This window comes from Phymastichus coffea, unplaced genomic scaffold, assembly GCF_024137745.1.
Source record: "Phymastichus coffea isolate CEN01 unplaced genomic scaffold, Cenicafe_Pcof_1.1 PCOF00043, whole genome shotgun sequence".
Lineage (NCBI taxonomy): Eukaryota > Metazoa > Arthropoda > Insecta > Hymenoptera > Eulophidae > Phymastichus > Phymastichus coffea.
The window spans coordinates 201713-228126 of NW_026706854.1; the positions used below are offsets into that span (position 1 = coordinate 201713).

The following is a 26414-nucleotide window of genomic DNA, read 5'->3' on the forward strand; positions in this document are numbered from 1 at the left end:
TACTGTGGCAAGGTTTGCTTCGCGCAAGCGGGTTAAACAGGAAAATTAATAACGCAAGCTTTGTTCACGCAGAAGTGTTATTTAATACATATTACAAACTGATACCATCGGTCTCATTTTCGATCAAACACGCGTCTTCCAGCTTTATTCGTTGCGCTGATTTCGACATCTCTGAAATCACAAGATTAATTAGTTTTACGATCAGACCAGTCCTGCGAAAAATTAGCTAGCTAGCAAAGCAAGCAACAATTATCATACCGAGGGTTCTGATTCTCCTTCTTTTTCTGATGAACAAGGCCGTGCAGATAGCCGCCACAATGCTCAAGATTGATATGACCGTTGACGCCGCTATTGTGGACGCGCTCACTTGGCTCTGGTAGGTATCGGATACAACCACGTGTGAATTGCAGGGAGAATCTAGAGAACGTGGAAGCTTATCAAACTGTTTCAAATAACAATGCGAAAGTCAGCGACTCACTTATATCTATGAAGCAGGTCGCATTTGAATGGGTTTCACCGAATTCTTCCAAACATATCGTAGTGTTATCTCTTATCATTCTACACTCATCCGAACATATAGGTCCAGTCCAAGGGTGTTCAAAGGCATTTGCATTTTCGAGTGCGTCGTAGCCGTGAGATCTGCAATTGTTGATTGCACGAGTATCATGTAACTCTGATTTTAACAGGTAAAGTAATATTCGTATCCACTGCTTAGCATCAGCACAATGTGATTATCGCAGCTGCCATAGAAGATAACGCAAACTCGTGATAACCGATGAATAATGAGAAGAGAAGAAAATATTTATCATCGCATATCTAATGATTCACTTTACGCCCGATGAATCATGCGTGATACGAGCACATAACAAAAAGACCGTGTCCACGATGAAAAAGCACCCCATGCAAGTGCTCGAACTTACTCGTTAAACAACGCATAAAATGGATCGTTGTCCGTCACATGGATGGCGCAAACGGTGGGCTCGTCACAAAACCTTCCAGTCCAGCCATGCGAACACTCGCAGAGTCGCCTGTCGATCAAGCAATTTCCATGGAGGCAGACACCGTCACAGGCATGTATGCATAGTACAGGATTGCCTGAGGTGTCGTTCTCAGCGAGATAATACTCGTCGCACTCGCACTTTTGCGGTTCTACACACTGACCATGAGCACAGCCACCGTCGCAGTGAGCTTTACAAATGGTGCTGTTAGCCATTGGCATCAGATCATAACCTTCCTGTCGATTGAAAATATTTAGCGCGTTTTGGCAGCAGATGACGAAAATTCTCTTTGATAACTTACCACGCAACTTTCGCAAGCCGAGCTTTCGTCGTTGCAGTAGCCATTCTCACATTCGCAGATGACGATACATTTGGCAGAGCTTGAATTATTTTTCATTTCATAGCCGTCTTCGCAGGTGCACTCGTTCGGTGCAGTGCAGTGGCCATTAATGCATGCTTCCTGACAAATTGGCTCGCAAGTAGAGTTATTCTCTTGGGACAGCTTGTAGCTGTCGAAGCACGTACAAGTTTCCGGTGCCGTACAATACTGTAAATTTTTCAGAGCGTGAGTTTGCATTTCAGATGAGTTATCACGACTGTTTGTGGCTACTAACTCCCATGTCGCAAGTTTCCGTGCAAAGTGGCTTGCAAGAAGTGGTGGCGCGATCCCACAAGTACCCCTCGTCGCATGTACATTCTTCGGGAGCAGTACATTTGCCGTGGAGGCAGGCATTGCTGCAATAAGGTTTACAAATGGGGCTGGTGTCTGGTCCATCTGGAACGTAACCATCGTAACAGGAACATACCTCCGGCGCAATGCACTCCTACAAAAAGGCACACAATTTTCCAAATAGTTATCGACACGCGCTCGGCGAGAAAATCGCAGGGTCTACCTCGATGCACCTCAAAGAAACTCACCGCGTTCACACACTCCTGTTCGCAAACAGGATCGCAGATGTTTGAGTGATTAGCCCGCAAAGTGTGGCCCGGATAACATAAACAAGTATTCGGCGCCACGCATTCGCCGTATTTGCAGCCATATCTGCACGTAGGCTCGCAAGTGAAGGCATCTTGGTCATAGTCAGCGTAGCCGTCATGGCACTCGCAACGATTTGGCTCGACACATTCAGAGTTTATGCATTTTTGATCACAGACGGCTTTGCACTCGGTTACGTCACTATGGTCTACACGCTCGATCTGATCTCGCGTGTAACCATTGATGCAACGACAAACATGTGGCTCGACGCACCATTCGAGCGGCGAACAATTGTGGCAGATTGGCACGCAGGTAAAGCCATCGGGAAGCATTTGGTAACCTTCTTTGCAGGCGCACAGATTTGGCGAGATGCAGAAGCCATTTATACATTCGTTCAAGCAGTTTGCTTCACACTTGTTATTCGCATAGTCCATGCGATAGCCTTCGTTGCAACGGCAAACTTCGGGTGCGGCACAAATGCCGTTTACACTGCAATTCTGACTGCATACGGGGATGCACTGATCCACTCCGTAACTCTGGAAACCATTGCAGCAGACTGCCCGAGTGTGCTGACTTACGTGATTCTATGAAATAGCATATTTATTAATTTAATTAGTTACTAGTAAATTCAGTGATGTGTTATTTGAATCATTACCTGTTCTAGTCTGTAGTTCAGACGCGTCTTTCTTTTCTTAAATCCCAACCAATTTCTCGTGTAGTATATTTCTTCGTAAGGCACGTATTTTGGCGTTTGTGTACTATCATAAAAAAAGTTTAAATAATAAAATTATAAATACAGTATTTGAGAGAAACAATAAATTTACTTACGTATAAAGTTCTAAACAATTTTTCGAAGTGGCAAATTCATAGGTAAGGTATTTGTGGGCCTCCAACTCACACACAAGCGTACAAAGAATTAAAATAATAAGTGCGTTATGCTTCATGTTGTCAAGATGATGGTTGCGATGTGACTGACAATAGTCATGGAACAGTTATGTGAGTGCGAGACTCACTTAATATATCACATCACTGCTATAGTAAATGATGAGCCTTATCACCGCTATAGCGTTTTGCGTTTGCTTATCAGCAGGATGCTTTCTCGTATCGCTAGCTACAGACTTTGCTGTATAATATATTCATCACGAATGAAAATTCTATAATATTTATACAGGTGCTGATATTTATTTTTATATTTCAATATTTTAGAATATATTCTAAAGATTAAATTTGATAAATTTAATCTTTAATATGAACTATTAGTGAGCGATTAAAAAGTACTCACTATTTTGAACGTTTTCAAGTGAAACGTATGTCTTTTTAGTCTTGAGAAAAAATGTGTTTAAATGCTAGAATCGTTTTACTTTCTTTTGAAATCAACAAACCTGTGATTAAAGTTATTGGAACAACGTGTCTATTATGAAATTATGATTACCCAATGAAATACCATTCTTATAAAGTTATTATTTCATAAAATCGATATCAAACAAAAGATTTGCACTATATTTGATATTAACTTCTGTTGCTATATCAACGAATATTTCAAATCTCATAATATGTATGTTATTGGTTCGCATACAAATTTGTTATTAGTTACAGTTTGAAGCCTTTCTGACAGATACGTGTTTGCAGGTCTGTGCAAACCTAAAAATTAGTTAATTTTGCGAACCGGTCATCGTAATTAAATATATTACTATTACTTTAATCTCTTTCTCTTTTTCACTAATATTATGATAAAAAAAATTTGAACGATAAATATTTATGCAAAGCTTTTAATAGACACTCACAGCCCAATTTGGTGTAATTTTTGAAAATTGCACAATTAAAAATGTCGTACGTGAGTACATTGTAAGTAAATTTATCAATCCGGCTGTACTATTCATAACACTTACAGTAATTCGATGCTGCACACTCGGAGTTGACACAAGGTTCCTCGGAAACGGGCTTACGTTCAGACATACGAGTATCTAAATGCTCAAATCGGTTCATTACTTCTCTCGTGTAACTTTGTTTGCACCTACAAATATATGGTTGAATGCAAGGTTCTACGGATGCACAATTATTACAAAAGGCTGGTAATCAAGTTCATGCCATGACCATCCAACTTCTGCTTGTGAATATCAATAATCCTCTTAATAAGGACATACATTAGATGCTATGCAAGACCTAAATTTGCATTTTAGATCACAAATAGAAATCTTGGTTCATAAAATAACCGTCTTCGCAACTGTAAATTTCAGGCGAAGAATAAATATCACAATCACCACAGTTTGTATTACACATGGTATACAACTTTGCTCATTATAATTTTGATATCTACTACAACGAATTAATTGTGTTCTATTAACTTTCATTACCAAAAAATAAAAATATGCATCTTTGTCATTTTTATTTACTGTGTATTCTGATGTCTATTTTAGATTACTTTTTATTAATTAATTTTACTATTATTCATGACTTATTAGAATAATTGAAATCTCTAAGGAGTATCTGCTTTTACACTTTGTAGCTATATAAGAATACTTTATGCATATAAAAGTCTAATCACTTATATGCAGTAATCTATACTTATGTAATATATCTATACTTATATAAAAATGTTCCTTTATTTAAAAGTTTATTTACGTTTTTATAATACTTCATTTTTTTTCTAATCATACATTTTGAAACCACTAATTCAATCGTGCCTGCTTCATAAAGTAATACAAAAAAATTATAATTTCTAAATTGCTCATTTAAACTTTACAAATACGGTGTATTTTCAATAAATACATCTTTATGCTTCGTTTTAAAGAATCAATGACTCTTTATGTTTGTAACTTCCAACTCTATCATATCTCAACTCTAGTGATAAGAATCATTGTAAAAATATTGGTTATTTCAATTTTTCAATTATTTTAATTGTTATTTAAGTGTCTGATTGGTATTCTTACGTAAATTAAAATTATGAATATGTTTTATAAAAATAAAATTTCACAACAATCTTAAAGATAGTAGTTTAGTAATTAATGACTCAATGACACTTGTTTTCTATAAATTTTTCTCAACATATTTCTAATAAAAACTCCTTCAATAAATATAATATTGCCAAACAAATATTGATTATTAGATTTCTTTTATGTACACAAAAATTTTCATTGGATAGTACGATAGCACGATGCTTACTTACTTAATATTTTATATATTTTTAGTTGATTTGAAATATTATTCAATGAATTAAGTAGAGGAGGCACTTATATGTTCACAAACTTAAAATAACATTATGTCCAACGTTTTAAAATAAAATATGTATATTTATAAAATGTACCCTTTCGTATCAATGTATCTAATATCTAAGAATTAAAAAATTACAGAGTATCATTATAATTGATTAAAGTTCTGATCGAAATAATTATTTAAAGAAATTGACATTCATATAGAACTCTTAATTTCATATAATCTCACAAATATGGTCATGTAAGACTTTATGATATCCTTCATTACAAGTACAGTAATTTGGAGATGTGCATTGCCCATTAATGCATCCGATTGGACACACGGGTTTGCAATTATTGTTATAGTCCATACTGTAACCTTCGTTACATATACAGGTGTCTGGTTTCGAGCACATTCCGTGAGGACCACAATTTCTACTGCAAACTGGAAGGCAGTGATGTTCATCATAATTCTGATAGCCTTCACAACATATCGAGGTTGTTTCATTCGTTATTATATACTAAAAGTCAATTATTAAGAAATATAGTGTGGTGATATATATACTTTTTTTATAACAATTTTTTTTCAAACTAACCTCTGTTTTGTACACTGTACGAATTTTTATTACTTCTTTCATGTTATAATCATAATCCTCATCACTATATTCTTCAACATTTTCAGTATATATTTCTTCACGAGGAACCGTAATTTCTTTTTTCACACTAGTTTAAAATCGAATAAGATCGTTGAGTTTGATTAATTAAGTTCAATTTAGGTTTTTCACTATTACAATATCAAACGTCTATATGTAAAATTAATTAATAATGTACTCACGTTTTCATTTCACTGCAGTTTTTTCGAATTACAAAATTTGAAGCAATATAAATACGTTCGCAAGTAAATTGATCTATTTTAGTATAGGTTTCATGGCATTTACAAATATTAGGCATGATACATTTTCCGTTGATGCAGATTCGGTCACAAATTGGGTTACATGGCTCATATAAATCAGATCCAAGTTGTCTATCGAGTGACTCCCGTCCATAGCCTAGAATGCAACGGCAAATCTCCGGTTCCGCACAGTATTCGAAATTTGTGCAACTGTCGCAAATAGGTTCACAAGTATTATTATTTTCCGTCATACGATAGCCTTCATAACAAGAACATATTTCGGGTGACTTGCAAAAGCCATTTATGCACTCCGAAGAACAAAATGGTTCACATCTTCGTGAATTTGGATCGAATCTATAACCCACATTGCAAAAACAACTATCGGGGGAAGAACAAATTCCTTCGGAGCCACAACTTTTAGTACATACTGGAATACACCTTTTATCATCATAATTTTGATATCCATCGCAACAAATTGCTAGTGTTTGATTTAATTCAATGCTCTATCAAATAGAAAGATTCATTTTATTTAAAAAACAAGTAAATTTATTTATGTCATATAATTTATATTATACAATTATTATAAATGTCTTATATACCTCATATCTATACTTTACTCGAATTTTTGATTTACCAACAATATATCCATAATTTAAATCACCAATATCTTCATATGGTACGTACTTTTGTGTCCGAATGCTAATAAAATTATTTTATTTAAATTGCACGATGACCTACATTTAAAAATTAAAAAAATACTTACGTTTTAGTTTCGGTACAATTTTTCGGCACCACAAAATTAGAAGCATATTTTTCTGCATTAACATTAAATATTATTGACACGGCGATTATAAATACTGATTTGAAAATCATGGTTTGAGTAGTATCCGAAAAATGACTCACACGTAAACTGACTCTTCTTTGTCCGACGAACGAAGAAGAAATGGCCTCGCATTTCATGTCGCATCAACAGCGGCGGTCCTTATCGAAAGAATATTTCATTGAATGTGGTAAGTGATTATTTTTAGTGTTATATATAATGAATTCATGGTATTCAGATCACTGATAGTTACATTTATACCGTTATTATCGCTTAAGTTTTCTTCAATTCTTGCAAAATTGTGAAACGGCCTAAAATCATACATGTTATTCTTATTAAGTAAATATTTTTGTCATCTCTTAACAATCAGCGAGGGATATTATTTTTTATTTTTATTTTGGTATTAATTTTCCAAAAATGAGTATTATTAAGATCAGCAATAAATAAATTATACATAAATATTCTTTACTTAAAAAATTCTTGATACAATAAAAAGATTCACACTCTATGCACACGCTTATTCTCAGATATTTTTTTCTAGTATTACAGTTACAACATAAGTTTAGAGCTTGCATTTTGATACATGTGTTACTAAAATTAATCAAGTTCTTCAAATAGGTACACATACATTTCCGTTAGGATTTTTAGGATCAGGAATATAACCAATTTCACACATGCACAAATTAAGTCCTATACAATGTGAATTGATGCAGGGCCCATTGCAGATTGGTTGAAATTCATCAATATTAGGAGCTTGCGGACTATCTACGATAATTATTTCAGCAATATTACTTTCTGGTTGAACATAAGTATCAGAAACTAAATATGTCTGAGGGATTTGGATTGGTTGCTGCTCATTAATGGGTAGGCCATTTTGCGAATGTTTATTCAAATGATTAATTCCATATGAGAAACCAACCCCTAATTGTGGATTGCTCTGCATTGCTGATGATTGACTGTAGATATCAGTAGATGGTCTCTGCCCAGTTTTAATACTTAATGTTGCATGAGGATCGGTAAGGGTATATAAATTTCCTTCTTGCGGGGGTCGTGGATTGTAAGGCAAGTTTGATGAGTAAGAATTATATGAACTATATGATGGTCTTTCGTAGGGATTTTTAACTCCTTGCGTTCCTTGAGGATTTGTGGATGCGTACGGATTATATGGCGTTTGCGAACTGTAAGGTAATTGTGGTTCATATGATGGTCTTTTCTGATCAGTTTTAACTTCTTGATTATGAGCATTCGTAGGAAAATATGGACTGTATGGTCTGTTTACTGCCCCTGAAAATCTATTTTGGTCGTAAGGATTCTGATTTTGATTTGGATAATTATTTGGCGTTCGCTGTTCCTGAAGATTCGTTTTATCGTAAGGATTACGATTTAAATTCCATGAACTTTGGGTATTATAGTCATAAGGTCCATATGGTTTTTCGGTCGGTCGTAATTTATCTGGACGGATATCTAGTGATCCTTGATTAGGAATTCCAGTAGGGTACGGCTCTAATGGAGCGAATGGATGGGCTGTTGTATACCTTGGATCATTTACAGGAGTTCTGTAGGTTATGCTACCACCTATTGCTGGCTGTGTGGAAGGTTGTCGAGGTCGAGCTTGGTTTCCTCCAAAGTTTCCGTAAAAATCTTCTTGAGGATTTGGTGTTGTAACTTGGCCTTGTAATCTTATAACTTCTACTGGACTTTTAGTTTGGTCGTAGTTATATGGATTGTCCGTTTGATAAACACCGCTGTGACCGTTCGGATTGTAAGGTGTATCATAATTCGGCCGTTGTGTTTGATGAGTTCTATCAATATTGCTATAAGGTCGGTTTGGCTGCAAGTTGTAAGCATTGTTCGTACCGTATATTTGTTCAGGCTCCCGAGGGTATGATTGTCCTTCATTATAATTGCCAGGCAATTTAATACAACTTTTCTTTTGATTGTCTAGAAAATAGCCTACGTTACACCCACATTGATTCGGTGCAATGCACAATCCATTTTCAGGACAAGACTCCTCACAGTGTACCTCGCAAGTTCCATTATCATTTTGTTGATAGCCAGCCTTGCAGGTACACACGTTCGGCATGACACATTCTCCGTTTACGCACTCGGATGGACATTCCGGGACGCATGATTCGGAATCATATGACTGATTCACATATCTGCAATGGAAAACACGTAATAAGTACTTTGTTAAATGATGCAAACATTCACGTGATGATGTGATATAGCTAAGTTGTGTACAAGATTGATTATTTTATTGAAAGACCTTCAGTCCGGATATTTACAAACTAATGTCATTGAAAAATTATTAAGTTTGTAAAAAAATATTATACATTGAGTATTTATACTCTTTCAATTTGACAATGTATAAACAGTACTTGTCAATCAGTCATGCAGCTACTGCAAAGCATTAAAGTAATTTCAAATAGATGATAATAACATTGTTGTCGATACTCAAATCACGTTCAATGCGTTCTTTAAATAACAATAGAATCACTTACGCTTGATCACAAGAACAGACGCCCGGAGCCGTACAGAAACCATGTTGACAGTCATTCTCACAAATAGGCTCGCAGTGCTTCGTCTCATTCAGAAAATATCCTCGATGGCATCGACAATCCGTAGGTGCAACGCAATCACCATTTCGACAGTTGTGCTCACAAATAGGCTGGCAAACGCCATTGACCTCTTCAAAGCCAAAAAGACACATGCAAACATTGGGCGAAAAGCAGTATGCATTTCGAGGACATCGCTGCCTACACACTGGTTTACATTCACCGTGATCAGCGCGCCAACCATCTTCACAAGTGCACTCATTAGGACCAGTACAATTTCCACCAAAGCAGCCTTCTTCGCAGTAGAATTCACAATTTTCCGTGTATTCGTCACGTCGGTAGCCGTCACAGCAGTCTACTATCGTTATCCACTACCAATGATACAATTATCCACGCGTGAGATACAGATTATATAATGAATTAAGCACAAACTTTCTCATGGCGCGAATGTTAATCCAGCCGTGAATTACATACCGTTTGGATACCGGATGGTGGCGTTGTCGATTCAGTTTTTATTAATCCTTGTGTAAGATTAGCTATCACAGCCTCGTCATATCTGTAAAATTGTGTTTATCGTAAATGAACGTGGTTTTCTCACCTTGCTACTCGATTATCTAATATGCAGCACACGGTTTTTAAACGCAAGTAAGGAGCGATATTTTGATATTCCACCATGAATTTTCACTATTTATAATAATTACGAGAGAGGATTAGTAATGCCTTGACTTTATTGCGAGTCGTTGGGCACGCATTGATAATTATGTTCTTGTCGTTTACATATCAATTGGTGTAATCTCTCACGCGTAAGTGAGGTGTGCGGTGCGTTAAGAAGGATTTCGCGCGAGGATTAAAAACGAAATATCGTTCTCTTCTCTTCATACTCACGGAACTCTTTTATAACAAGTGCCATTCTCGGGTGCCGGATAGCTATCGAAGTTCAATCTGCTGGTAGTGCCGACAGCTAGAAGCGATAGCAAGGCGACGCAGTAAAAAGTGAAGATTGACTTCTTGTCTAACATCTTGTCTGCTTAGATGTTTTTAAACGACTAACTCTAACGCGGAGAATTCGGTATCTTGTTTATGAAAATACGATAATTTATAGTAAGGTTAAGAAGGTCGTCACTGCGCGAGATCATCATTGTGGATGACGCGTGCTCATGTGTGATACACTGCATCGAGTTATTCACGATGCGCTCATACAACAATAATAGCGAGCTTTGTAGGATGATCACGAGCGTTTTAATCAACATATCATTTGGAGAATCAGCGGACGCGCTGCAACAATCCAAATGATCTTTGGACTTCGTGTATAAAACATTTTTATTTGGTATTACATTAACTTTACAGATATATTTTACAGGATAGCATGACTAAATATAATTATTACACTACACTATCGAGACCATAATTCATAAATGCAACATAATCATATGATACAGTTCGGAAAACAGGTAGATTGCTAAAGTTCCCATGCCAATTTTTTAGAGATAAACGCATACTAGATCATTTATAATTTATCGAAAGATTACGATGGAAGGAAAAAAATAACGGCATGTTTCCATTGACCGTAAGGAACGTACAAATTACCGATATAGCCTCATAAATGTATATACTGCAGTCGCAAGTACGTGGCTGCTGCGGCGTGTGTGTCAGCTAAATATTTACCAGGAATACCGATTACATCAACGGTGGCAGAACGCAGCTTTGGTGCACGCGTACAAGTAGTATGGGCAACGCAGTGTCCTATCTCTATATAACAATAGAAAAGCGCTATGGCAGCATTGCATTACAAGACACGAAACTCTCTTTCGCTCGGTCCGTGTGTCTCTCAGTCTCTCTCGACTTATAATCTACAAATGAGCGATATATACGCGGATACCCTGGGTGATCTAACGTAATACACTTTGTGCGTGACGCAATTTACTCTAACAGATAATAATGGCAGTTCAATAAATAATAGGCTTCCGAAAACTTTCTCACGCTCTCTTTGGCAACCTAGCCGTCGTCGTTGTTCTTATCATATTGAGTAGAGGAATATAAGCGAGTATTTTTTTAGTTTCGTGTCCTTTACGTGTCCTTGGCGAAGTAGAATGGTGCCGATAATGGGATTTCGTCGTAGACGTGCTCCACGTCCGGTTCGCCAGTCGCTAGTGCCGCTGTTCTCTGAGAACACGCCGCTGGCCTATCGTAGTGACTCTCCAACAAATCTGTTAACAATCAAAGAATCATTCGATTCTGCAAACTGATTGTATAATTTACTTGTTAAGCCGTGGTCTGAATTTTTTTCGAGAATCCAGATGTTTACTCAAGCTTCATCTGTCATTGATTGCAATTTCGAACGCGATTACGTAGTTTTTCGATGATCCGAAAGTCAAGTCTAACTGCGTGAAGACCGATTGAAATATGAATCCTTGAATGCGCACTCGAGGACATACATTACTTTTATAAACTTCAAAGTTTTTCGAAACGCCATTATTTTTTTCGTCAATTTATTGTTTACAAAAAACATAAGCGTCCTTGAAAATCGTTTTACTTACCTCGCAAATTACTTGATAACCGAATCCCTATGGTCACTGTTCCATTAGCGTATTCAGCTGGCCTCTCGTCAAAAGTCAGTATATTTGCATCGTATACTGGATTTGCTTCGTAAACTGGATTGATCTTTGTCATAGTACCTAAAAAATAAAAAATAGTAAATTTTTTTATTAAAACAATATTTAAGCTATAAAAATGTACCTCAATGTTTATTGAGAAGCAAGAGCTTCAGAAAAGTTTCCAACGCTATTATTAAATTAATTATCGCGCATTCGTACCGCACTACTATCACTTCAACATGAATAAACAGCAGAAAAAAAGCGAGAGGAAGAGAAATAACTACAGACATAACAATATGCTTATATGTGTACGTACGAGGAAGAGTGCCGATGGTAACATCGAGTGACTTTCCTGCATTAGCGCCCCCAGTAGTTGCTGGATCCTTATCGTTACCAAGTTGGCGCTCAACCTTCTCCTGGCTGTAGATCGCGAGAGCGGCCTTGAAAAGGCGCGAACGCACGTGAAAGATCATGAGAGCTGCTACGGATGTAAGGCCAATCAAGACTATCGCTCCTACTACTATCATTGCCGCTACGTCAATTGAGATCGTTGACATTGATGCGCTCGATTCACCTTTTAATAAAAGAAATCTAGATCACCTTATCGCAAAAATAACAGGCTTTTTGAGTCTTTATTTTCTATTTTCGTGTGGTTTTGTATTTTTATCGATGAGAGTTACGAGAAAATTTTTTGGGTTATTTATTCTTTCTTGTAGTATGTCTTCGATGATAGTGTTGACGCAAGCTAAGTGTTAAAGTTTGCATGTAAGAACTTTGCAGTTGATTAACTTAACATTCAACGATTTTCTATTGCATTTTGTTTATGATTAAAATATTTGCTCTTCAATTTTGAGCAAACTATGTGTAGCAGTCTCAAGTTGTAACTTGTAATTTTTTCAAAGATTCTCAAAGATTATATTGAAAGTAAATTGTTTTAAAAGTTTCACGTGGCACAACCACATATGTCACATAAGTATTGGCTCGATTATAAAAAAAATAAAGTCGTTTTTATAGATTTTTCTACAACGCACGATGATGAAGCGAGAAACGAAGCGTTCAGAAGCTAACAATTGTGAAATTCTCGTGGTGGAACGGTTTATTCAAGCAGAAAAATTTGTGAAGCACAGCGCAATGAACGGAATAAGCATGTCATCTGTCAAGGTTAGCCAGATGATAAAACAGTCTCTCTTGGCGTAGTGTAGAGCCAATGAATTAACGCCCACGCATTAATTAATACGAGCAGACTCGTAATTAATTATCTTAAACGACGTGTTTATTAGGAGGAAATTTCCAACTTATACACGATTCCATTGACCAAATGCTCGAAAACGAAATGAAAAATAAATGTCATGTACAATGCATGATGGAACAATTGAAAAAAACCTTTGTGCGTATTCTTCACGTAGTCATTTTTAGGCGATACACTGACGCGAAAGTTGGTGTGGCGCTCGCCGAACTCGAACTCGCCATTCTTTTTCTTGGTCATCAGCATGTTTTCTGTGTCGTCGACTTCGTCGTCGTCATCTGGCTGTGAAAGTTGATTTCCTTCGATGTGCAAAGTAGCTCGTGGTAAGGGACTTGTTGATCGTACTGTTGGTTGCTGTTCGATTGTTTTGGTGGACAAAGGGCTGCTATTACTACTACTACTACTTAATATAGGACGTTGTTCTTCGAGTACCGCCATAGTCTCTGACTCATCTGAAATAGGGGAATTACAGGCAGACATTAAATTCGATGTTATTAAACTAATTTGCACTGTTTCAAGTGCGGCTTTCACGCGCTTTCCCAGACATTCGCGTGCTCGAGTCTCGTTTCAAAGACTTTGTCCTTTAGTCAAGGATTCTTGCAAATTATTATTTGTTGTTTTTTTAAGTGATTCACGCAACTTTCAAAATACTTTTAATAACGAAATTTTCGTTATTAAAAGTTCCAATTTTCGTAGATGGATTTTCAGTTATGTAACTTCTTGATCGCTCGATACGAAATTGCCCTTTTTATATTCGATCGATTTCGAAATATTGAAGTTGGACCGAAATTTGGTACCTAATAGGACTTTTACATTTAATTTAAAACTATTCAACACAACACATCAAATAGTGATCAATGAAATACAATCAGGATTTATTTTCTTGATAACGAGATCAAAAATTCAATTTCATTATGATGAAACGTACAGCTACAAAGGTTAAATTATTTTTAATGTGCGAAAAGACAAAAATAAATGTGAGTTTGTTCGCAGAAAACGGTAAAAAGAAAAGATCCGGGTTCAAATCCTCGCCAAGGTGATTTACTTTTACTGAACGATCGCACGCTCAACTGCATCTTTATGTATAACGTATGAAATCGAACCTTTAGAAAATACCAGACTACAATCGACATGTTACTTTCTTTTGTAAAAAAAAGATCCGACAACCCTCGTCAGTAAACTTTTTACCGACGAGCAGCTTTTACTTACACTATCGCAGGTAGAAGCAAAGGCAGGTGTCAGGAGATTGGTCAAGAGAATCCTAAATTCTGGGGTTAATGAAATTAGCTGTCCGACTAATTACTGAGCTGAATCACGAGCTCTCGCATGCGCGTAACCGATTAAATCCCTGACTAATCGACTCCGCTGTTCCAAATCCCTTTATATATGCACTCACTCTCGGTGACCCTTGATAAAATGGCCTCCTTGTCGAAGTCGATGATGTCGACATAGTCAGCATCGGCAGCAGTCTTCGACACGAGGTTGCCGGATATCCCGCTAGCCTCGAATGGATCGATCGGTGCCACATTATTAAAACCCTCGCCGACGCCTACGTTGCTCGGATCGACGAGGCTGCATTCTCCGGTCTCGTGGTGGCAACCAGCTGAAGGATTCTCACAGAGGCACAGCGACTTGCAACCTAAGCCCCATTGACCCTCGGGGCATTTGTTCTCGCATCTGCAATATTCACAGTCGACGAGTTACTTTTTTTTCTTTCGCGCTCCAGGTCACTTTGCTTTTTATTAGTATTTGAGTTGAATGCTTTGGAGAGATTGGATACTGATTGTTAGTTTTGTTATTCATTGAAAGGGTCGACGCACGCTTTGTTTACTTGTATATTCTTTTTCATTCGCTAGACAAGTTGAATCGAGCCGCGACAATGGCAAAATAAATATCCTGCATTTCTTTATTTTCTGCTCGAAACTAATATCAACAATGAAATTGGAAACGACAGAAGCGACGCATTTCTCTTTCGAAGAATAATAAGAAAAAAAGGGTTCGACACAGTTAATAAACCATGCTTACCTCGGTCCCGTCCATCCAGCCTGACATTCGCACTTGCCAGCGACAGGATCGCAAGCAAGCTTGCGTAGACAGTTGCATTCGCGTTCGCAGTTCCGGCCCCAAGTACCCTGAGGACACTCTGCACCAACGTATTCGACGGATTATTATAGTTTTACTGATACTGTATAGCCGTAAATCGTCCTCCATGCGTATATGTGTGTAACCGTTCGAAAGTTTATAGCGCTCGCGAAAGTCCCTTCCGCGTTTAATATATAGGTGCACACACGCTTATACTTTATCACGTAATATTCGCGCGAGTCGCTCTCGTTAATGGTGCATGACAAGAAACCGCGTGTATCTCGCTATTTGATGCATAGTTAAAACTCTCTTTTTGTGCCGATGCCGATCTGAATACATTTTCCAACCGATTGTGCCCGGATCGTCACTCGTCGAGTTGTAAAACTGATTCGGCGCGCAACTTTGTTATTCAATTGTCGGGACATTGTCCGATGTCGCTTAATTACAAGCCAAGTTTAATTACGCGAGCAGGCGAATCCGTATAAACTTGCTGTTTCCAATTACACTTTGGGCTCACGAGAGCTTTAAATTAATTAATTACGCACATCCTATTTCATAAAACTTAAGAGGTAGACATTCGAATTGAAACATCTCGAATGAATAGGGTCCAGAGACTCAATTACGCAACAAGACGGTACACAATTTTCCTGGCAAACGCGAAGAAAGATGTTTGAAACGATCGAAGGAGCCCACAAGCAGTGCCAAATGAAAATTCAAATGTTCACTGGTAATTATTAGTTGTAAAAAAAATAATTGTCGCTCACCGGAAGCGCAATCTTGTCCTTGGAATCCGGGATCGCAGGTGCACTCGTTGGGCGCTGAGCAGACTCCACTTCGGCACTTCTTGCAGTGCGGCACGCACTTAGCGTCGGCGCTACCATTACCTACGGGCTCCTGTATCACGTAGCCTTCGCAGCATACCGGCACACTCTTAAACTTCACTTCCATCTGTACGCCAGCAAATTTTTCAATATCTTACTTCATTCGCGAATATTCTTATATTTGCACGCGAGCGCGAGAAAACGTGCGAGAAGTGTCTGGATGGTCACGCTATGTCACGCTATTGAACAAATTTACATGAAAATCTGCGTGGCACATCAGTGGGAAAAAAAATGACGTCTTAAATCAAAAAGCCTTGCGCTCGCTGTGGCAGCCGCCATTGGGCTATATCATTTCAGGATCGCGTGCGCGCATTGCCATTTCACGCTCGCGGTAGTATGAAAAAATTATTCCGTTTCGTGCTGCCTTCTTTTTCTATTCCTTATCTTCGAGCTAGCGAAAACAATCTGATTGTTACGGTTCAAATACTGAATAAACGTTCTATGCTATGTGTTGCGCGCAGGAAATAAATAAAACGAAACTTACTCGAGCTGAAAATACTTTAATCCGAGTGTATAATATATCGATGTATGTAATTCTAATTCTAATGATCAAAATAAATTAGACGTTACGATAAAAACAAATTATTCGGCGATTTCGAACAAAGAAGAGTTAATCTGAAATGCGCGTCTCGTGCGTTCAAATTCTTTCTATTCCCTGCAGGTTATAATAGTTTTCCGAGGATACGGTTTACCATTTTTCGCGTATGCGATATATATATAGCTCAAATCGATCTTATTAACAATTCCATTCTTGAAAATTCCCTGGTCGATGGACTTTTCATTTTTTTCTTGTTTCATGAAATTCGATTCTTCGAACGCGGCTCTGTGATTTACGAGTTATCCCGGAAAAACGGAATCAATATTAAATTCTCGGGTGAGTAAAAAGAAATCATCGTTGCTCAACGAACATTTATAATTTTACTTTATTTATTTATTTTTAATGACATGTCGCGAAATGATTCCCAACAATCTCCCACTGAAAAATTCCGACGCACTCGCCTGAACCATTAAATGCAGGATAATGATTTGGTCATTTTCACAATTTTCTCACGTATCACGGTGCGTAGATGGCGTCGGCGCAGTACACCTGCGTGGTTTTCCGCGTTTTGCGGCTCCCCCATTACACGAACGAAAGTTATTTAGCACTTTGTCGCACTCGCGTGCTTTTTGTCCGTGAGCGCGCGATCGTGTGTGCCGTCCATTGTCGATGCGTTTTAGCAAGTATCACACTTGGACGGTGCCAGTTTTAAAAGCATGCTTAAAAATTTTTACGCGATAGGTTTCAAGGTGTATTAATTACGTAACGTCCATTAGTTTATTAATTATTAGATTTTGGCGTAATATTGATATTTTAAAAAATATAGCACTTTCTCTTGTAATCGTTATCGAGGATTGGGCGTGAATGATGAACACCAAATGCTTGTATTTTATAAGATGTATAATTTAGTACCTACACATTTTTATTTTAAATCACCACACAGTGATGAAATATCTATCAAAGTCAATTACATTGACATTCATATTGAATTCGATAAGTTTATAGGACAATTACGTTTGATTTGTATTTTTATTCTAAGAGATAATTGCATTCGAATGAAAGACGTCTAGACGAGTCTATTAATGAAGAAATAACGAGTGCTTATACAAGATAAGAAACAGTTTACATATTCATGTTTAAAAATACAACCTATTCTAATGCAAAAAGGTATATTCTCAGCAAAATGGTTTGCACCATTTTCCCAACACAGTCCAATTTATTCACAATATAGAATTGACAAGCCAGAGAGCAATGGGACAGTATTAATGTGTACACGAAAATTTGATAGTCCGATTGACGAAGCTTCGAAGTGCCTTTGTCTTTTTCGGCGATGCACGTCTGTATGTTGACAGACGAGCGATCGTGCAATGCAAGCAAGGAATTGTGCAAATACCCAATTATAGACGCGCGGAGGGGATTCCCATGTGGATTTCCACAAATAGCCCGAGAACGTCAGAGAGGAAGGCATAACTATGGAGAAAAGGATTCTCGCCATCGCACTACCGTGAGAGGTATTTCATGTTTAGAATCGACGTGTCTATATGCGCGGCTCAACGAAACTCTAATAATACTGAGAGCGAGATAAACCTTAATGCTGTGAGACTCGAATATTTGGATTTAGAGTGGCATATGCGGTCCTAGACGTCTCCAGTCAATTAACCTTAACTTGTTATAGTTTTCTTTTATGAAATAGGTGATGCTATAATATACAGATGAAAGGATGGTTTTTTTCTTATACAGTTACGTTCGTATTGTTTGATTTTCAGTGTGAAATATTTCATATCCGAATAATAATAACAGGACTCAACAATTCATTTGTTTACTTAAGATCGAGCCATTTTGCGCAGTCATTATCTCGAGAGCACGTTATCAGCGTAGCGCGCAATGTCGTTTAATCAACGTACAATGAAAAAAAATGAACGAACAGCGTGGCAAAAACTCCCAGGACAACTGACGTTGATCGAAAGAAAGGACCGTTGTATCTTATCGTTGCGCGACTGGCGACGTTCACATTTGACAGTGTAATTAATTGACGCGAAACAATCTACATAACGTGCCTTGCGCTGTGCTTTAGTTTTCGCTTTCAGGTTGGTGGCCTCTCTTTCTCTCACGATATTCATAATAAGCAGCAGCCCTGCGCAGTTCAGTAGTTGCGAAATGTGCCGACGCTTTATCGCGCAAGAGAGGAAAGAGCGAGGCGATGCTCCTTCCGCTGAAATAATTCCGTAATTACCTTCCTCTCGCTGCTTATTTTTTATCGACGCCCGCGTCGTGACAACGGCCTGTCGAAACATTACATACGATTTAATTACAATGCACTTTACGCCTTCGCTAACGAGTTTTTCAAAAATCGCGCCACGATTATCCGTCAGCTCGGAATTTATCGTTGGAATACACGTATATTGTTATCGCTGCTCGTTAATTACACGTCGTAGAGAATAAACTAGCTTCAAGTATTGAAAAAGAAAAACAAACATTGCGTAAGCTTCGATTTTTCATCTTCGACGCGGGAAAAGAGAAAAAAACCAAGCACACGATCTGCACGTCCAGCGTTGTAAATATTCGATTGGCAGAGAGCAGATGCAGAATAGCTATAAGCGCGTGCAATCATAACGTAACTTTCTGTGAGCACACTTATCGTCAATTAGATCAAAGTGGAAAGCTCGAATATGAAATTGTGCGTTGTGTTTCGCTATCAAGTCACTCGAGTCGCGAAATATTAGCAACGTACATTTGGCTTAGTTTTTTACTCGGAATATCACGGAGAGTCGGTCTTTCTCGCTCGTTAACGGGCCCCGCCGCATAACGAGCCTCCACGCTCGGAGAATTGTCTTTTCTATACGAGGCGTTAGCCAAGTATCGTTGTGTCAATGATGAGCTGCACTCACCTTGGTACGCCAACGCTCACGCAACTCGGTGCGCTTCTGCGAGCAACGAGGCGGAATTTGCAAACACCAGACTAGTGTGTGAATTTCCACTGGCTCCACGTACTGCTCTTTCAACGTCACCGTATAACTGTAACATTCGCGTCGCAAGCTCAGCTTTTATTCTCTCTTTTTCTCCACTTAAATGCCAAAGACCTTACTCTTTCGCGCGTGTCTTACATTTTTTTTTCCAAAAAGTAACTTTACAAGCTTGTAAATCATTGCGGCAGAGTTTTGCACGGGATGCGAAAAAAGTTGCTAGGTTTATAAACTAAAAATAACTCGTCGGATAATATTTACGTTAAAACTAGTTCAGAAAATAATTGAAAAGCTGTGATTACGGTACACCATTTATTAAACATCTTGATAAGTTTTTCCGATCACTGCGTATCAAAAATGGAAATACTCAATCAAATTTATCCAATAATCTAATGAAAGCTACAGATATATTCGATTACTTCTACAATTCGATACATGTTGGAACAAATTCTTTGATATAACTACGTTGTCAAATAGTGCGTTAATGCTGCTCGATGAGTACGGGAAAATGTACAAAAAGCTTCTTTGCCAATCAAAAGTAATCGTATTCTATAACAAGTTTCCATTCGTTTTCTTTTCTCCTTTGAGAACAAGGAAACGCGGCATAATGCATTTATAACCTTCGTTAAAGCAAATAAGCTCTTAGCGGAGCAGCATTGAAACACACTTTTCTAAATGAATAATATAGAATTCTTATTGTTTCGAAGCGTTAAGGTTTGTTACGAGACGTATTTCATAAACGTACATTTCAATGAAAATTATGCAGAGCCACCGCGTTTCCACGCGAAAGAAGAAAAAGGAAAATTAATAAATTCAAAGATCTGCCTTTTCCATCGTACGCCGTACGATTGCGAAACACGCGCGCCAGCTGCTACGTAAGTGTCTTGCCAAGAGGAAAACGAAAAAAAACAAGCGGTACACAATGATACGTAATGTAAAGCGAACAATGAATAAAATCGTACTAATCAGCTTTCCCATAGTAGAGCGTTAGGCAGCGGTCAGACGCTCGCGAGATGTAACGAACGGCCGGTGTGTAGCTAAACCGAACGGTCGAAAAATAAAACACAAGCCAATTAATAAAGCGAGCGCAACTCACTTTTCCACTCGATGGCAGACGTGGTCCCCGGTAAGAGCCGTGGCGAGGAGCGGCAACGTCAGCAGAAGCGCTGCCAAGCGCAACATCTTTGCCGTTTACTTCGCACTTTCCGCCTGCAATCGGATTAATGTAATCGAGGTGTCGTTATGTTTTCCAGACCTGAATATGTGCGCGCGATTGTGCGCTTGCTACTCGAGCTACGGCTTTTTATGCCCGTATTAATTTTGTACTTTCAGCTATCCGATCGTCCCGAGCCCTTCTCAAACTACGCCAACTACCATATTTATACGGCTATACACGAATCAAACGTCACAATTTGCCCACGAGCCTTTGATTTTTGGAAGCTGTGAACGTTTATCACAACAACAACAAAAAAGTTACTTTGCCTCAGTCAGAGACTTTTTTCTTTTCATATGTTAATGTAATAAAAAAACAAAGAAAAATATGATATAAAGATTTTTTAAGAATACTTATCATTTCGCATTTTTAGCAGACAAAAAAATGCAAAATAAACTCAACAAGTATAGCTATATCGGATAATACCCGTCGGAATAAACTTGATATAGAGGAGAACTGGAAAGAAAAAAAATCAAAGGCAAGCAAACTGTCAAGTATAGCTTTCCGAGAATAGCAAGAGTGAGAGAGCCAGAAGTGGATACGTAGCGAAGCGAGGAAGTGGAAAAAAGATACCTGTAATAGTTGTATAAGTCAGCAGAACGACAGTGCACTAGAGCGAGGAGAGGCGTGCTCGTGACGCTTGGACCCTGCTGCTGCTCGTCAAAAGCTCCCTGGCCATGTCTCGAGTGGCAATCGTCGCACGGTCGTTCCTGTCGTCGTCGCCGCCTCCACCACGGACGTCAATGGACACCCGACTCGCACTCGTCTCATGCGTCGCGCACTACCAGCGCCGTTTTTTTTCTTCTTTTTTACTCCTCGTATCGATAAGGATGTCGACGACTCCTCTCTCTTCTTTCTTTTCTTCTCGACGCTTTCAGTCGACAGTGTTGAGTTTCCTGATGTTTATATCTGCAATTATTGATCGTCGTCTAAGATAATTCGTGATAAAAAAATAAAATTCGACTTTCTTATTAGTATCTTCAAAGTTGACCTTTATCATTTAAAAGGACACACAATTCGTTGCTGCAACTTTTCGAATACAAACTTTAATTCAGTGCAGCTACAACGCAATATAAGTTACGATATATGCGCGCTAGATATACGACACATGACCTGCAGAGCACGAGCTAAGCAATTCGATTGTCAAACTCTGACAGGAAGATAAATAGCTAAGACATTATTAACGTCGGGATCCACGAACGATAAATATGAGGCCACGCAGTAAGCTTGTAACTTATTTTTCAGTGCCCATCCAAGACCAATCCGCTCGCAGGAGCTGTCCAATGCAGCTGTTTAGGAGTAAATGTTAGCCGCAGCATGTGTACGCACAGCGATGTTATATGTACAATGGCGCGCAGTCGCACGAAATGATGCCTGCCTCATTTCTTCATTCTCGCCCGCATACGACGACTATAGGTGCGGCGCGCGTAATCGCCGCACCAAAGCTGGTCCCGCTGGACCGATTAAAAGCGAGCAGTGCGTTCTCAACTGCTAGCTGCTGCTACCTATTGCCGCCGCCGCGGCTTCGCTTTCATTGCGCCACCACGGATTATTTCTAACGGATTGCAGCTACGCAAAAGCTTGCCATTGTGATAACATGCCGATGAGATTGTCTCTGCTTTGGTCCACGGTTACCTTGGCAATGAATTTTTAAATAGCGTCAGTATATATTTCTCGCCGTTTCAACGGATTCTTTCCCTTAATGACATTCCAGCGACAATCTCTCACGTAACCATCATTTAGATCAATATCTCACACGGCAAATGCACTCTGGTAGCCACACGATAATCGAGTGAAAATTTTTATGTAACCGCAGATTCAATATTATGCACAATATGTATACCCAGGATGATTGATAGCCTTAAGGAAATATTGATCGTAATCGAGAGAGCGAAAGCGATGTATTAATGTAAAGTTACCGTAATCGTAATGTGTGCGCATACGTCGGCTCGCGCGGAGAGCGACGCACGCTACCAGATAAGATCGGAAACGGCAATCGGGGGAATCAACTGATACGAGTAGTCCCGGCACACTTACGTGCATTTTCGTCGGCTACTCGCGCGCCTACACCGTTCTATCAATGAGTCGACTTTATACCGGTCACGCTTATATTAAAAATAACAACTCACAACGAGACGTAATTTACGCTCCTCTCTATATTGGCCGAAATTGCCGAATAGAGCCTGTTTATTAAAATACCGACGACGTTGAAAATAAGTTACCGTTCCGGTTTTTATTTTATTCATTTGTTTATTTTTATTTTTTATTTTTTGTAATCCTCCTCATTACGTAAATTGGAGAGTAATGAAATTATATCACTTTATACAATGTTGCGATCGCGTACGGATGTCGCACGTAATTTCTTTTTTTTCATGCAATGAGAGCGAACCGTGCAATTTTGACGCGAAATTACCAAATATGTGCGCGCGATTATGATGAGAGGCGGGAGAACGCGCAATTGGGCAAGATCGCGCGCATCGATCGCGCGCGAATTTCAAAGAAATGACCGAGCGTTGGTAGCCACTGATTTGAAAGTATTACTCGGCGTCGCGAGAAAGTTTTTCCTTCGGAATTTACGAGTTGACACGCGTCGGTTTTGGGAGCCTACCTTCCGCCATTCGCTCGCGATCGCGTATATAAACGTCAAGAAACGAGCGAAATAACAAAAGCTTCCATCGTGGCTGGTACGCAACAAGAGACGCTATGGGAACGATAAAAAAAAACCAGTGCAGTTCGCAGAAGTATTTTCAAGCCGAAATCTGAGCATATCGTTTTCTCGCGTTGGCACTCGATAAATCTTGCATCCGATAGCAAGTGGATGCATACACACGACCCACCCATAAAACCAGCGAAAATCTCTGAGCATATCGGCAATCTACGGCAAGCTGCCGCGAACGCCGATGTATTTATGACGTTTTCGCCCGTAGCCGCCACCATAGAAACGTGTAATCGTTGCGTCACGATCGCGCCTACGTGATCTGCTGCTGCTGCTGCACGATTGTTACCTATTGCTGCTGCTGTTACTGCTATCCCCAGCTAATTACTAGACGATCTTCTTCTGGACTGTACCACTGTGTTTCCAGCGACAGTTCACATTCAAATTATACACTGTTATTCGCTCGATTTTGCCCATTGCTTTTTTTACTGAGACGAAGCGTTGCGTTTCCCGGCAAGATAAGCGAATGCGATACTTACGGTTAACGGCGACTGATTATCGTTTCTATATCAACAATTTTATCAGCCTCTTACCAGATATCTTAATTGATCGCATTTGGTTGAGAAATCGGCACATTTACGTAATTTTCAAAATCACCATATAAGAAAAATGATGATTGGCAATCGGAGAAAGTTGCAATGCGCACTCATTAAATTTTCAACTGACATTGTGCTAAAATTGAAAAAAATATTTTCGTTCACTCTCTAATCACAAAAAAAAACAAAAACAAACAGACGTCTTTTTTATGACGATGAAAAGAAAGCTTGCTGGGTGAAGGTCAACTCTGTTGCAAAGCACGTGAGTGTAACCACAAAATATTACCTATCCGCGTGCACGACCGAAGCATCGGATGAGCTTCGACTGCTCTCTCCGACCTCTTGCGGACAAAAAGGGTCTCTCTCTCTCTCTCTCTCTCTCTCTTTCTCTCTCTCTCTCTCTCTCTCTCTCTCTGTCTCTCTCTCTCTCTCTGTCTCTCTCTCTCCCTCTGTCTCTCTCTCGCACACTCGCTCTCTTATGTCAATTGAAGCGTATGAGGCACAATGAACTCTGGCTGCGACGCGGTGACACAGCGCCGATGACTAGATCGTGGCGTGTGCGTACTTCAGACTGAACGGAGTCGCAGGAGAGGAGAGAAGAGATGACTTGAGCTGTATGAGTAAGGGGTTTGCTTATATAGTGTTTATGTTTCGACTGTTATCGACCAATGAAAGGCGTAGATTTTATTTTTAGACCTTTCGTACGTGGCTTTGTGGTAGATTGAACAGTGACTAATGTCTTGGGATTGTATACATTTTTATAACGATTAAATCGAGGCTCACAAAAATGACCGGCTGAGGCTCTGCTCGGTCGACAGGATACTCGTCACTGGTTAGACTAGTTTTATCATATTTCTGTCGCGGTAGTTTTGTGTATGTCGTTACGTGGGAAACGATTAAAAATAATAAAGCCTTCCACGGTGCACTTAATATTTTTATAGGCCTAAATTTTCAAATATCTGTAATTTTACGTAACGCTAGTTTTCCGCCGCGTTCGTTTTTGTCACTTTCAATTACGTAAAAACTACATATCTCGCCAAACGAAAGAAAAGCCTAACTCGATAATTGAAATAAATGCCGAGAATCGTTCGGATGAAGTGGTAGGAAATGATTCGACCAAATATCTCCATCATTAAGTGAAACAAGTGCGCCAACAAAATCCCGAAAATTACAAGTCAGCAATCCATTTGTAAATGCGATTAGCTGGTGCGTGTCGAGCTAACAGCTCGTGCGAGCAAAGTACACATACGCGCGCGCGCGCGCGCGCGTGCGCTCACCTAGTAAAAACATTTTACGAGGGCCACCTCCAAAGCTATACTTCAGTCTGGAGGGCGTACATTAAACGAATTAAACGCTCATGAATAGTTCCATGCGGCGCGTAACTTTTGCAAGACGAAAAAAAAAATCATATTTCGCGCCTCTTTCGCTTCCCGCTAAGAGCACTTTCACACGCGCTCTGATCAAACGAAAGAAAAACGCTGTCGTCGCACGCCTGCATAGACAGCTCTGCTGCATATGCCGCCGGAATTTTAATTGGAACTTAAACGCGTCAAGATTGCCAAGGAAAGTGTCCGGATGAAGACACTGGATAAAATTTTACGCGTACATGGATATATTTTATGACTACCATCTTCATGGATATTCTTCTCATGACGAACTTGAGTTTCACCTGGATTAAAGCTATTGCACTAATATTTCTCTTTTAAAATAAGTTAATGAAAGCGATCATATAAAGGTGCATTGAAAGTGCACGGCAAGGGTCATTAAACGATTAATAACAAATAAGAGTAAGTGAACCTATGACCTTATGAATAATTTGTTTACATGTGATCATATCACCTTCCATAATCTTTATCAAAAAATTTATTCACGACCAAAAAAATGACGTCGTGATATTGCACCGAGTTTACTAATCGATAGGAAAAAAGAGAAAAGAGAAGTAATCTTGGAATCGTTTGATTCCAATCAAATTTATCCCGTTATCGTGAATCCATCGTAATTATAAACACTTTCATGGTCTCTTCAATCGCGACTGCCATTCCTGATGCACACATAACAGACTCTCTCTTTCGAACAGTCACTCGAGCCAAAACTATCGAGTTGCAGCTCCACTTGGACAACAACAAAAATGTATTGAACGATTGCCATTGCTATCGTCGAGATCGAATAATCCGAATAATTTATTGCAGGAGAGAAAAGTTTATTTACGTGTT

At 38.9% G+C, this 26414-nt stretch overlaps 2 protein-coding genes across 4 annotated transcripts; both read right to left on the minus strand.

Moving 5' to 3' along the window:
- Window positions 1-64: 64 nt before the first annotated feature.
- On the minus strand, window positions 65-10487 carry LOC131664294 (fibrillin-1-like). The gene is made up of 18 exons (XM_058935270.1): window positions 10318-10487; window positions 9907-9988; window positions 9379-9803; window positions 7491-9036; window positions 6821-7023; window positions 6657-6756; window positions 6001-6560; window positions 5762-5888; window positions 5416-5686; window positions 5279-5303; window positions 2630-2732; window positions 1917-2558; window positions 1613-1822; window positions 1300-1545; window positions 921-1234; window positions 479-639; window positions 259-417; window positions 65-171 (listed from the first exon to the last, which is right to left on the minus strand). Exons 1-18 carry the CDS (start codon window positions 10449-10451, stop codon window positions 92-94), a joined length of 5388 nt encoding a protein of 1795 aa, XP_058791253.1. The 5' UTR covers window positions 10452-10487; the 3' UTR covers window positions 65-91.
- A 258-nt stretch (window positions 10488-10745) lies between these two features.
- On the minus strand, window positions 10746-24559 carry LOC131664288 (uncharacterized). 3 transcript variants are annotated; one of them, XM_058935263.1, is made up of 11 exons: window positions 24488-24559; window positions 21523-21858; window positions 20833-20945; window positions 19662-19788; window positions 16119-16302; window positions 15298-15415; window positions 14669-14949; window positions 13410-13724; window positions 12343-12600; window positions 11970-12107; window positions 10746-11639 (listed from the first exon to the last, which is right to left on the minus strand). In XM_058935263.1, the coding sequence occupies exons 3-11, from the start codon at window positions 20916-20918 to the stop codon at window positions 11500-11502; spliced, it is 1647 nt and encodes a 548-aa protein (XP_058791246.1). In that variant the 5' UTR covers window positions 20919-20945; window positions 21523-21858; window positions 24488-24559; the 3' UTR covers window positions 10746-11499. The 3 variants fall into 3 exon arrangements, with proteins under 3 accessions (XP_058791246.1, XP_058791247.1, XP_058791245.1); XM_058935264.1 differs by lacking the exon at window positions 24488-24559 and adding an exon at window positions 24199-24462; XM_058935262.1 differs by lacking the exon at window positions 24488-24559 and adding an exon at window positions 23955-24050.
- Window positions 24560-26414: the final 1855 nt, after the last annotated feature.

Bases quoted from the DNA above. Each gene is read 5' to 3' on its own strand.
- LOC131664294 (XM_058935270.1), bottom strand. From the start codon at position 10,451: ATGTTAGACAAGAAGTCAATCTTCACTTTTTACTGCGTCGCCTTGCTA. The intron at 2,559-2,629 runs GTAATGATTCAA...GCTATTTCATAG, and splicing joins TGAACTACAGACTAGAACAG to AATCACGTAAGTCAGCACAC. The intron at 418-478 runs GTGAGTCGCTGA...CACGTTCTCTAG, and splicing joins GACCTGCTTCATAGATATAA to ATTCTCCCTGCAATTCACAC.
- LOC131664288 (XM_058935263.1), bottom strand. From the start codon at position 20,918: ATGTTGCGCTTGGCAGCGCTTCTGCTGACGTTGCCGCTCCTCGCCACG. The intron at 13,725-14,668 runs GTGAGTGCATAT...CCCCTATTTCAG, and splicing joins TTTATCAAGGGTCACCGAGA to ATGAGTCAGAGACTATGGCG. The intron at 12,108-12,342 runs GTACGTACACAT...TTTATTTTTTAG, and splicing joins TACCATCGGCACTCTTCCTC to GTACTATGACAAAGATCAAT.